Source organism: Piliocolobus tephrosceles, chromosome 6 (genome assembly GCF_002776525.5).
Source record: "Piliocolobus tephrosceles isolate RC106 chromosome 6, ASM277652v3, whole genome shotgun sequence".
Classification (NCBI taxonomy): domain Eukaryota; kingdom Metazoa; phylum Chordata; class Mammalia; order Primates; family Cercopithecidae; genus Piliocolobus; species Piliocolobus tephrosceles.
The window spans coordinates 39,362,623-39,375,664 of record NC_045439.1 but is presented as its reverse complement, the minus strand read 5'-3'; the positions used below and the strand labels follow the sequence as shown (position 1 = coordinate 39,375,664).

General features: G+C 39.5%; 1 protein-coding gene across 1 annotated transcript in view; it reads left to right on the top strand.

The window, feature by feature from the left end:
- GPHN (gephyrin) overlaps positions 1–12,583 on the top strand; it is a 728,696-nt gene extending 716,113 nt beyond the window's left edge. The window contains exons 22-23 of the mRNA XM_026456013.2: positions 10,371–10,467; positions 11,574–12,583. Of these exons, the coding sequence (XP_026311798.1) occupies positions 10,371–10,467; positions 11,574–11,707 (231 nt within the window). The 3' untranslated portion in view covers positions 11,708–12,583. The remainder of the gene's footprint in view (positions 1–10,370; positions 10,468–11,573) is intronic.
- Positions 12,584–13,042: the final 459 nt, after the last annotated feature.

Here is a 13,042-nt window from a genome sequence, read left to right as displayed (position 1 = left end):
TCCCCTGTGTACTAGAAAGTGTAGGGGAAAGGATCCCTTTTATTCTCTTCCTTCATGACTTCTAAAGTGAATCATTTTCTCCAGATAGAAGTCCATATATGAGTCCAGAGAGCACGGCTTAAAAACTTGAGTGATGCTTAAGGACAACACAGTTAATAGGATATATCTGGCTCTACCCTAACACTAGACCTGTCTGGAACAAGGGAGAATTTTCTTTTCCCCACGCAAACTCACAGGGACAGCAATTAACCTGCTCACTTTTTCGGTGACTTCAACAATAAATTTTAAACAATTCAGAAGAATTCAAAGGACTGGAAAGAGATCCTGGTAATTCAGCAGGGAAAGGATAACCATATTGTTTGGAAGAGAACTGCTAAGGCTGAGAAATATGCCATGGTAAAAGTCACTTGGAAATTCGGTCTCCTTCTCCACCAACACTAACTTCAATGTGATTTACTACTACTCAACTAATTATGTTATACACTTTCTGTGTGACTGATGAATAATGTTCTTAGCAATATAAACTACAGTACCAAACCATTACTTTCCAAGAGTTCCAAAGTAAATTCAAATATGGCAGAATGCCATGATTAGTTGACAGAAAGAACAAAAAACATAACAGATAAAATATTAGGCCAGTCTCAATGGCTCGCGCCTGTAATCCCAGCACTTTGGGAGGCCAAAGCAGGTGGATCACCTGAAGTCAGGAGTTTGAGACCAGCCTGGCCAACATGGTGAAACCCCGTCTCTACTAAAAGTAGAAAAAATTAGCTGGGCGTGGTAGTGGGTGCCTGTAATCCCGGCTATTCAGGAGGCTGAGGCAGGAGAATCGCTTGAACCCGGGAGGTAGAGGTTGCAGTGAGCCAGGATTGTGCCATTGCACTCCAGCCTGGGAAACAAGAGCAAAACTTCATCTCAAAATAAAAATAAAAACATAAAATGTTAAAAAACTTTTCCTCTGAGAATACATAGGATAAAAACCTTAAGAAAATCTAGGCTTTCAATAGTCTGAACATTGACTGTTTAAATGCTAAGAACTTTGTGGACTAGGATATGAAACAGTCTCCTTAAAATTACATGAAAAATTTAACTAGATTTTTTTTCAATAATCACCGTGGTAATCAAATGTGAAATTAAGTGGAAAAAGAAAGAAAAACCATCCATGAACAAAAAGTATTCTGATCAAGTCAGAAGTCAGAGTCATAAAGCTTAGATTTAGACAGTCAAACCAGTAATACTGAATTTACTATCTTCATATTTACTTAATTAAGGAAATAAAAATTCACATTATTATAAGAGAGAGAGAAAGAAGGCTTCCCTTTGACTTTGCAGATCTCTTATGAATCCTTTCATTTATTTCTTATTGTAACATCCACTATCTCTTCTTTAAAACAGACATTGTGGCAACCATCTGTTCTGACAACAAAGATGAGATGGTACTCTATAATCAGACTGATACTTGATATGTTGTTCCTAATGGTGCCCATTTCCTGTCAGCAAAGGATATTGAGAAGTGGTCAAAAAATCAGTCAACTGCCTTTCTCTCACAGCAGTGTCATTGGGACTGCCAGTATGGGTCATCAGTATGCTGGGCTATTTGTTTCTTTTGTTTCTTAGCTTTCCAAATCACCCCCACATCAGTATTGACATAACAGACACTTTAAAACATAAACATATACTTCCTTGAAACATGGTCTTATCTCTCTTTTCTGACCATAAAAGATGCAGCTTACCCACACCACTTATTACTGTTCTTCAGAATAGATGCCACAGCCATTGCCTTTACCATTGCTTGCTGCTTTCAGGAAGTGGGAGTCAGTGTTAAAGGCTGCTGTTGGTAAATCATACTGTTGGACTCTGATGTGGCCATTCTATGTGTCAGTGCAGAAAATGTCATCCTTGCTAGGCACAGTGGCACTCGCCTGTAATCCCTGCTACTCAGGAGGCTCAGGCAGGAGGGTTGCATGAGGCCAAGTGTTTGAGACCAGCCTGGGCAACATAGCAACACCCTGCCTCTAAAAAAAGGAACAAAAATAAAATGTAAAAAAATTAACAAAAATAAAATCTCATCCTTTTATATCAAAGCATTCAGAAGAGCATCGGTTTAGAACAAACATTTCCCTTATTTCCTTGGTCACTTAGGTTGGAGGTAAAAATCTTCTCATTTTCAGTACACAATAAGAAACACTTCCAAAGCATCTGGTAAAAAAACAAAAAAAGGAAGGAACACAATCCTAGCAATTCATCAAATAGGATTACTGACCCCGTGTTTCCATGCAAGGACATTCTATCATGTGTTTCCTTAATATCCCATTAAAGCACTCTATACCGCCCTTGTTATCAACTTTCTTTGCTAGAAACATACCTGGAGTAACTTCCATTAATATTAACAACTTAGGCAGTGATTAAGAGACAGGAAAGGGGGAAAGCATGTTCTAGAAGATAGCCAACTATAAGTCCCTCATGCCCATCCCCCTCACAAACACAGCCAGAACAATGAATAAATAACTTAATGGAAAAAACTGAAGAAGAGCAACAGAGTGTATCAGTGGAGTAACAGAAACCCTGGTGAGCACAGAAACTCAGGATGGTCACATAGAGAACAGAAGGAAACACCAGGCCTCCACCATCACCTCCGCCAGCTGGATCAGCTGGGAACCAGGAAGAACTCCCTTAGCAAGGAGTTAAGCAGAGAATCCCAGCAACCCCCATCAACACTTTGGACACCTACAGACCTGACAGGGGGATACCCTGCGGTCCTCACAAGCATGAAGCCCAGCTGAAGGAACTTCCTGGAGTCCACAGAGCTATGTTCCCCCAAGTAAAGGAGCCAATGCTGAGCTCCAACCTATGTGGCCTGTGCAACTACTGCACTTACACCATGTTGGAATTGGAACTGTGGCTAGAGTTTTCTTGCTCTGGGAGCAAGTAGTCACAATACCCCTTCATCCCCAGTGCTACCCCAACACTGCGGCCTGACATCCACAGGCTGAGATGCAAGCAGCTGTTACAACTTTCCCAGTGGAGCCAAATAGAGGTGGAGCTACTCCACCTAGCACCCCTCACATCCCCCTCAGCCAGAGCTAAAGCCATATACTGCCTCCTAGGAAAACAGTATCTTGGCTGCTCAGAGCAATCATGCCTCCCTAAGTTCAGTCGTATACTAGCCTAAGTTGAAGCAGCACCCAGCATCCCAGGAAATGGTGCTTTTGCTGCCCAAAGTAATCATGCAGTCTAGTACCTAAGCTAAAGCAGCACCGTCTATCCCAGAGAAAAGGTGCCAGAGCCACCCAGTATAGTCATGTCCCCAAGGCCTGAGCTGAAGCAGCACATCACCCCCAGGAAACTGGTGCCCTGGCTGAACTGAGCAGCTGAGCATCTGGAACTATGCCGAGGTAGTACCCACAACCCAGGGAAACGGAGCAGTGGCTGAGCTGAGACACCTCATCCTACAGGTCAAACAACTTCCTACTCTCCTTTCCTGAAGCTAGACTAGCCCCCTAGTGTCTGAGCAGCTGAGAAACACCTCTTCCTAGCAAGTACAGTCATTGCTATGCTGTTTACTGCCCCCACCCCAGGGCCCAAATGAGAGCTGTGCCCCACTAGTCTGGATTACTTACTGCTGCTGCACCTGGCTGCACAAAGTCTGGGATTCTACCAAGCCCCACCAGCACAGGGTCTAGGGTCACTACTACACACCGCCTTATCCCCTGGGACCTAGGTTACCACTAAGCCCTATTGGCTCAGGTTCCTAGATAGCAACGATAGCCTGCTCCCTAGGCCAAACTGTCCAGGGGCAACTGTGCCCTGCCCCCCAGGGACAGAATCATAGCTACAACTCAGCCACCTGAACCCAAACTGCTAAGGGGTACCCAAAGTCACAGACCCTGGCTCTGTGGACAACCTACACCCAAACCTACCAGAGAAAGAAAGCAAGCACCCCCAGACCCAGGTGCCACAATAGGTTCACAAGACCCTGAACCTAGGACCCTGGCCCCACATCCACTCTAAGCACCTGTACCAGGAACCCAGTGCTCCAGTAGGCCTTCTGGTAGGCCATGTCAGATTTGACACAAAGAGGGATCTCCCTAGGCTATATCTTCCCATTGTGGAGAAAATAAGAATAAGGAAGACACTAAAAGCCCTTAACACTGAATATTAGCAACCTATGCCACCACCACCACCACTTCCACAAACTTCCATGGACTAGGTAACTGAGGCACCCACAGTTACTGCTCGCCGTGAATGCACCTGAAGATGCTGCATGGAAGCTATACCACTATACCTATTGAAAAAGTCACCACACCCTTCCCAACTGGCACACTAAAACCCAACTGCAAATGAAAGTCTTTTTCTATGGAAACAAGAAAGACTGGAAGAAAGAATAGTTCCACCAGGTGCACAGATTAATGCAGGCTCACAAGAAACACAAAAAAGCAAGCAGATATGATAACACCAAAGGAACACATAATGGGTCTCTAGTAACAGACCCAAATGAAAAGAAAATCAATGACCTGCTAGAAAATAAATGCAAAATAATTCTCTGAAGGAAACTCAATAGATATAAGAAAAAATATATAGAGACAAGTCAACAGAATCAGGAAAACAATTTATGATATAAATGAGAAATTCGACAGAGATAGGAATCATAAAAAAAAAATCCTACAGCTGAAGAATTCAATACATGAAATAAAAAATACAATAGAGAGCTTCAACAACAGACTTTATCAAGCCAAAGACTTTCTGAACTTGAAGACAGGTCATTTGAAATTACTCACTCTAAAGGGAAAAAAAGGAAATAACAATGAAAAAGAATGAAGAAAGCCTATAAGACTTATGGGCCATCATTAAGTCAACAAATTTTTTTTATTATACTTTAGGTTCTGGGGTTCATGTGCACAACATGTGGGTTTGTTACATATGTATACATGTGCCATGTTGGTTTCCTGCACCCATCAACTTGTCATTTATATTATGTACTTCTCCTAATGCTATTTCTCCCCCAGAACCCCACCGCCCCACCCCCCAACAGGCCCTAGTGTGTGATGTTCCCCTCCTTGTGTTCATGTGTTCTCATTGTTCAACTCCCACTTATGAGTGAGAACATGTGGTATTTGGTTTTCTGTCCTTGTGCTAGTTTGCTGAGAATGATGGTTTCCAGCTTCATCCATGTCCTTGCAAAGGACATGAACTCATACCACTTTTATGGCTGCATAGTATTCCATGGTGTATATATGCCATTTTCTTTATCCAGTCTATTATTGATGGATATTTGGGTTGGTTCCAAGTCTTCGCTATTGTGAATGGTGCCGCAATAAACGTACATGTGCATGTGTCTTTATAGTAAAATAATTTATAATCCTTTGGGTATATACCCAGTGATGGAATTGCTGGGTCAAATGGTATTTCTAGTTCTAGATCCTTGAAGAATCGCCACACGGTCTTCCACAATAGTTGAACTAATTTACACTCCCACCAGCAGTGTAAAAGCGTTCCTATTTCTCCACATTCTCTCCAGCATCTGTTGTTTTCTGACTTTTTAATGATCGCCATTCTAACTGCCATGAGATGGTATCTCATTGTGGTTTTGATTTACATTTCTCTAATGACCAGTGATGATGAGCATTTCTTCATATGTCTGTTGGCCGTAATAAATGTCTTCTTTTGAGAAGTGTCTGTTCATATCCTTTGCCCACTTTTTGATGGGGTTGTTTTTTTTCATGTAAATTTGTTTAAATTCTTTGTAGATTCTGGATATTAACCTTTTGTCAGATGGATAGATTGCAAAAATTTTCTCCCATTCTGTAGGTTGCCTGTTCACACTGCTGATAGTTTCTTTTGCTGTGCAGAAGCTCTTTAGTTTAATTAGATCCCATTTATCGATTTTGGCTTTTGTTGCCATTGCTTTTTGTGTTTTAGTCATGAAGTCTTTGTCCATGCCTATGTCCTGAATGGTATTGCCTAGGTTTTATTCTAGGGTTTTTATGGTTTTAGGTCTGACATGTAAGTAATTAATCACTCTTGAGTTAATTTTTGTATAAGGTGTAAGGAAGGGATCCAGTTTCAGCTTTCTACATATGGCTAGCCAGTTTTCCCAGCACCATTTAATAAATAGGGAATCCTTTCCCCATTGCTTGTTTTTGTCAGGTTTGTCAAAGATCAGATGGTTGTAGATGTGTGGTGTTATTTCTGAGGCCTCCGTTCTGTTCCATTGGTCTGTATGTCTGTTTTGGTACCAGTACCATGTTGTTTTGGTTACTGTAGCCTTGTAATATAGTTTGAAGTCAGGTAGTGTGATGCCTCCAGCTTTGTTCTTTTGGCTTAGGATTGTCTTGGCAATGTGGGCTCTTTTTTCGTTCCATATGAACTTTAAAGCAGTTTTTTCCAATTCGGTGAAGAAACTCATTGGTAGCTTGATGGGGATGGCATTGAATCTATAAATTACCTTGGGCAGTATGGCCATTTTCATGATATTGATTCTTCCTATCCATGAGCATGGAATGTTCTTCCATTTGTTTGTGTCGTCTTTTATTTTGTTGAGCAGTGGTTTGTAGTTCTCCTTGCAGAGGTCCTTCACATCCTTTGTAAGTTGGATTCCTACGTATTTTATTCTATTTGTATCAATTGTGAATGGGAGTTCATTCATGATTTGGCTCTCTGGTTGTGTGTTATTGGTGTATGGGAATGCTTGTGATTTTTGCACATTGAGTTTGTATCCTGAGACTTTGCTGAAGTTGCTTATCAGCTTAAGGAGATTCTGGGCTGAGACGATGGGGTTTTCTAAATATACTATCATGTCATCTGTAAACAGAGACAATTTGACTTCCTCTCTTCCTATTTGAATACCTTTATTGCTTTCTCTTGCCTGATTGCCCTGATCAGAACTTCCAATACTATGTTGAATAGGAGAGGTGAGAGAGGGCATCCTTGTCTTGCACCAGTTTTCAAAGGGAATGCTTCCGGTTTTTGCCCATTCAGTATGATATTGGCTGTGGGTTTATAATAAATAGCTCTTATTATTTTGAGATATGTTCCATCAATACCTAGTTTATTGACATTTTTTAGCATGAAGGGCTGTTAAGTTTTGTCAAAGGCCTTTTCTGTATCTGTTGAGATAATCATGTGGCTTTTGTCATTGGTTCTGTTTATGTGATGGATTATGTTCATTGATTTGCATGTGTTGAACCAGCCTTGCATCCCAAGGATGAAGCTAACTTGATCATGATGGATAAGCTTTTCAATGTGCTGCTGGATTCGGTTTGCCAGTATTTTACTGAGGATTTTCGCATTGATGTTCATCAGGCATATTGGCCTAAAATTCTCTTTTTTTGTTGTGTCTCTGCCAGGCTTTGGTATCAGGATGATGCTCTCCTCGTGAAATGAGTTAGGGAGGATTCCCTCTTTTTCTATTGCTTGGAATAGTTTCAGAAGGAATGGTACCAGCTCCTCTTTGTACTTCTGGTAGAATTTGGCTGTGAATCCATCTGATCCTGGACCTTTTTTGGTTGGTAGGCTATTTATTATTGCCTCAATTTCAGAGCCTGTTACTTGTCTATTCAGAGATTCTACTTCTTCCTAGTTTAGTCTTGGGAGGGTGTATGTGTACAGGAATTTATCCATTTCTTCTAGATTTTATAGTTTATTTGCATAGAGGTATTTATAGTATTCTCTGATGGTGGTTGTATTTCTGTGGGATTAGTGGTGATATCCCCTTTGTCATTTTTTTTTTTTTTGCGTCTATTTGATTCTTCTGTCTTTTCCTCTTTATTAGTCTTGCTAACGGTCTATCTATTTTGTTGGTCTTTTCAAAAAACCAGCTCCTGGATTCATTGATTTTTTTGAAGGGTTTTTTTGTGTCTCTGTCTCCTTCAGTTCTGTTCTGATCTTAGTTATTTCTTGTCTTCTGCTAGCTTTTGAATTTGTTTCCTCTTGCTTCTCTAGTTCTTTTAACTGTGATGTCAAGGTGTCTATTTTACATCTTTCCTGCTTTCTCTTGTGGGCATTTAGTGCTATAAATTTCCCTCTACACACTGCTTTAAACATGTTCCAGAGATTCGGGTGTGTTGTGTCTTTGTTCTCATTGGTTTCAAAGAACATCTTTATTTCTGCCTTCATTTCATTATTTACCCAGTAGTCATTCAGGAGCAGGTTGTTCAGTTTCCATATAGTTGTGCAGTTTTGAGTGAGTTTCTTAATCCTGGGTTCTAATTTGATTGCACTGTGATCTGAAAGACAGTTTGTTGTGATTTCTGTTCTTTTACATTTGCTGAGGAGTGTTTTACTTCCAATTATGTGGTCAATTTTAGAATCAGTGCAATGTGGTGCTGAGAAGAATGTGTATTCTGTTGATTTGGGGTGGAGAGTTCTGTAGATATCTATTAGGTCCATTTGATCCAAAGCTGAATTCAAGTCCTGGATATCCTTGTTAATATTCTGTCTTGTTGATCTGTCTAATATTGACAGTGGGGTGTTAAAGTCTCCCATTATTATTGTGTGGGAGTCTAGGTCTCTTTGTAGGTCTCTAAGATCTTGCTTGATGAATCTGGGTGCTCCTGTATTGGGTGCATATATATTTAGAATAATTAGCTCTTCTTGTTGAATTGATCCCTTTACCATTAAGTAATGGCTGTCTTTGTCTCTTTTGATCTTTGTTGATTTAAAGTCAATTTTATCAGAGACTAGGATAGGATTGCAACCCCTGCTGTTTTTGCTTTCCATTTGCTTGGTAGATCTTCCTCCATCCCTTTATTTTGAGCCTATTTGTGTTTTTGCACGTGAGGTGGGTCTCCTGAATACAGCATACTGATGAGTCTTGACTCTTTATCCAATTTGCCAGTCTATGTCTTTTAATTGGGGCATTTAGCCCTTTTATATTTAAGGTTAATATTGATATGTGTGAATTTGATCCTGTCATTATGATGCTAGCTGGTTATTTTGCCCATTAGTTGATGCAGTTTCTTCATAGCATTGATGGTCTTTACAATTTGGCGTATATTTTTGCAGTGACAGGTACCAGTTACTCCTTTCCATGTTCAGTGCTTCCTTTAGGAGCTCTTGTAAGGCAGTCCTGGTGGTGACAAATCTCCCAGCATTTGCTTGTCTGTAAAGGATTTTATTCTTCACTTATGAAGCTTAGTTTGGCTGGATATGAAATTCTGGGTTGAAAATTCTTTTCTTTAAGAATGTTGAGTATTGGCCCCCACCCTCTTCTGGCTTGTAGGGTTTCTGCTGAGAGATCTGCTGTTATTTTGATGGGCTTCCCTTTGTGGGTAACCCGACCTTTCTCTCTGGCTGCCCTTAACATTTTTTCCTTTATTTCAACCTTGGTGAATCTTGGTGAACGATTATGTGCCTTGGGGTTGCTCTTCTCGAGGAATATCCTTGTAGTGTTCTCTGTACTTCCTGAATTTAAATCAACAAATATTTTTATCATCAGAGTCCAGAAGAAGAAGAGAAGGGAAAGAGGATAGGAAACTTATTTAATGAAATAATAGCTGAAAAACATCCCAAATCTGTTGAGAGATATAGACATCCAGATCCAGGAAGTTCAATGGTCTCCAAATATATTCAACCCAAAAGATCCTTCCCAATTTGTCAAAAGGTGAAGACAAAGAATTACATACATACAAGGAAGTCCATATTAGACTAACAGTAGATGTATCTGCAGAAACCTTACAGGCCAGAAGGGAAGGGAATGATATATTTAAAGTGCTGATAAAAAAAAAAAAAAAAATGCCAGCCAGAAATACTACATGCAGCAAAGCTATCCTTCAGGAACAAGGGAGAAATAAAGCCTTCCCCAGACAAACCAAAGCTGAACACCATCTTCTTAACCTTCTTTTCTCTTTTCACCAGAGCAACCCAACCCCTGGACTTCGTGTATTAAGAATATAAGGTGGCCAGGCATGGTGGCTAATGCCTATGAATCCAGTACTCTGGGAGGCCCAGATGGGAGGATTGCTTGAGCTCAGGAGTTCAAGACCAGTCTGAGCAACATAGCAACATGCCATCTCTACAAAAAAAATAAAAATTAGTCAGGTGTGGTGGCACATGCATGTGGTCCCAGCTACTCAGGAGGCCAAGACAGGAAGGTCACTTGAGCCCAGGATGTCAATGCTGCAGTGAGCCATGATTGTGCCACTGCACTCCAGCCTAGGTAACAGAATGAGACCTTGTGTCAAAAGAAAAAATACATTTTAATTGAATGTTATTTAAAAAGAAAAAGAACATAAGGTGGTAGTGATAGCAACGACAGAATACCAAGGATAGTCTCCATGTCCACTATATTCTTTGCACAACCCCTACCATCTTGCAGTTTTGTCAGATGATCAGGTGACCAAGTTTGTTTTCTTTTCTTCTTTATTCTGTAGTTATCATGTGATGTAAAACTCGATCCTCGTCCAGAATACCATCGGTGTATACTAACTTGGCATCACCAAGAACCACTACCTTGGGCACAGAGTACAGGTTAGTCATTCACATCTACAGATATGCCTAGGCACCTATCCTGTTAAAACACAAATTTATATATAATCTTCCTTGATTATAACTGATTTTATAATTATTATACATTTTCCTTTTTGAAAAGTTAGATGAGTCAAATTATTCCTAAACAGTATAGCAAAAGTTAAAAAATAACTATTAGAAGTTTACTTATTTTATTGAGCCATATTTTCTAGATAAACATTTAGAATGTCCACATATCATTGACTAATATCCTGTAATAAATCTGGAATTACAGAAGATTTGATATGTTTGTTCAACCAATAAGTTCTGAGTATAACTTTGTAGGAAAAGGAGGAGATTCTAGCTATACCATCTTGAAATGTGAGATGAAAGCCCAATTTATAATGTGGTTCTCTGTTGCCTCTACCATACCCTACTTATTGGTAAATTTGAAGGGCAGAGAAATCAAAATTGATAATTCAGAGTTCTATAGTGACCTCCACTGGACTTTAAACTGTTATTTCCAACTTCCCTAGTCATATTTTGCCTAACTTTTGATATGACTCCAGAAAAATTGTAGGACTAAGTGACAACATCAGCTAACAGTGACCAAGTTCATAAGCTTTGCCATCAGAGAGAGCTGCATTCAAATTGGCCACTAACCTAGTTAGCAGGATCCCAGGCAAGTTACCTAAGAATTTTTTGAGTCTTGTGAGAATCAAATAAGGTGTTTAAGTAAAGTGCCTAGTACTTTGGCACTTAGTAAAGAGATGGTAGCTGCTACCATTATTGTCATTATTATTTTAATAGGTTTTTATAAAGCCACCCTTTTCAGACACGCATAACATTTCAGCCTGAATTGAGAAATTCTTTGGCGTTTTGCATAATGCTATAAAATCCTGGTTTTACTCTTTCAAGCAAGAATTTCTAATGTTCATTTTTAAAGTTTGAATGAGCTGGTGGTAGGATATAGTATCATGGCCACCTGAAAAAGGTGGAAAGTTTGATCATCCCTTCTCCTCTTGAAGACCTGCATTTCTGTCTGTTTACATTTTGAAAAGGTCTACAAGGGCCAAATGTGTATGCCATGATGCTTGTGCTGCTGTAATAAGAGTATTTCTTTCTAGGTAATCAAATGAGCAGCCGTCTGATGAGCATGCGCAGTGCCAATGGATTGTTGATGCTACCTCCAAAGACAGAACAGTATGTGGAGCTCCACAAAGGCGAGGTGGTGGATGTCATGGTCATTGGACGGCTATGATGGTCACCAGCAGGAGAAGGCTTTGATGCATGTCCACATATCATTGACTGTATCCTGTAATATGCAACGGCACAGCTAGTTTTCCCAATTTGGATAAAAGTTGATCTGTATAGTCAACATCTTGAACTATATTTCAAATGAATTTAAATATCTTTTAAAGAAAAAAACACCTAAAAATAAATCTTAACAGACAATTCTATTCTGATTATATCAAGGCAAATTTTTCCTTTCTTGCAAATTGCTTTGTGTGTTCAATGCTAGGTCTGATAGCGATAGCTTTTAGTAGACAGCGGTAGGTGCCTGCAGAACTTGTGTTTTTCTCATCTTTAAAATACAACTACTTATGCTCTTAAATCAAGGCTGTCTGCTTATTTATACTAGCGTAGGCAATACTTGGATTTCCCTTCTTAGTATGCTTCATAACTGCTTTACAGAGAGCTTTTGCTTGTTCTTTCTCATGTATCTCGTGTTTATGTGCACAGTGCCAAAAGAAGACTGACTGGGTGGAGGGAGGCTCTGCCTTGCCTCAAGAACCATCCCCTGCAGAGCATCCAGGGAGGTTTCTCACCCCAATAGCCTCATGGCACAGTACTCTTGGGCAGTAACTGGACACCTTTTATTTGAACAAACAAACTGAAGAAAAAATGCTTCCTTAAGTGCTGACAGCCTTTTTAACCAATACATTTAAAATTGTACAGAACAAAAAAATAAAATCAAAGACTGATCTTGTACAGATATTAGTGTTACCAGCATTCATGTGGAAATCAAGAGCAAAGACAAAATAATGTTAAACAACTCTGTACCATAACATTTTCTGTAATGATACTGAAACTTAATGAATAAAAAAAATTCCTTGATCATTATTTAAAAATGTAATGTGTTGGCCTCGTCATTAAAAAAGAGAAGAATGTCATGCCATTCTGATAGGGTTCTGCCTAATAAAAGGAATAGTTAAGATGGCCTACCAAGAAGATTTAAAATATGGTATATTGTAACTCTGTATCTTACTACAATGTTTGGGAAAAAATGTGATCATAGCGTTATGATCTGTAGCATGTGAAAATACAGATGAGAAGTAGGAGAACCTGTAGTTGGTCTGGTCTTTCCAGTCATAGCTGGAGAATAGCAGGCAAATTTAGAGGAAGGGTATTAATGACTTGGAAAAAAAATTCATATTTTAGATGCCACAAAAGTCAATTTCAAACATCTACAGTTCTTTGAAATGGAGAAAAAAATAAGCAATGAACCAAAAAATTACAGATGAGTACCTTGAAATGTTTTAAGTGTGTTAGTAAGGAAATGGGAAAAAATATATGTGCTGACTATTGAAAACAC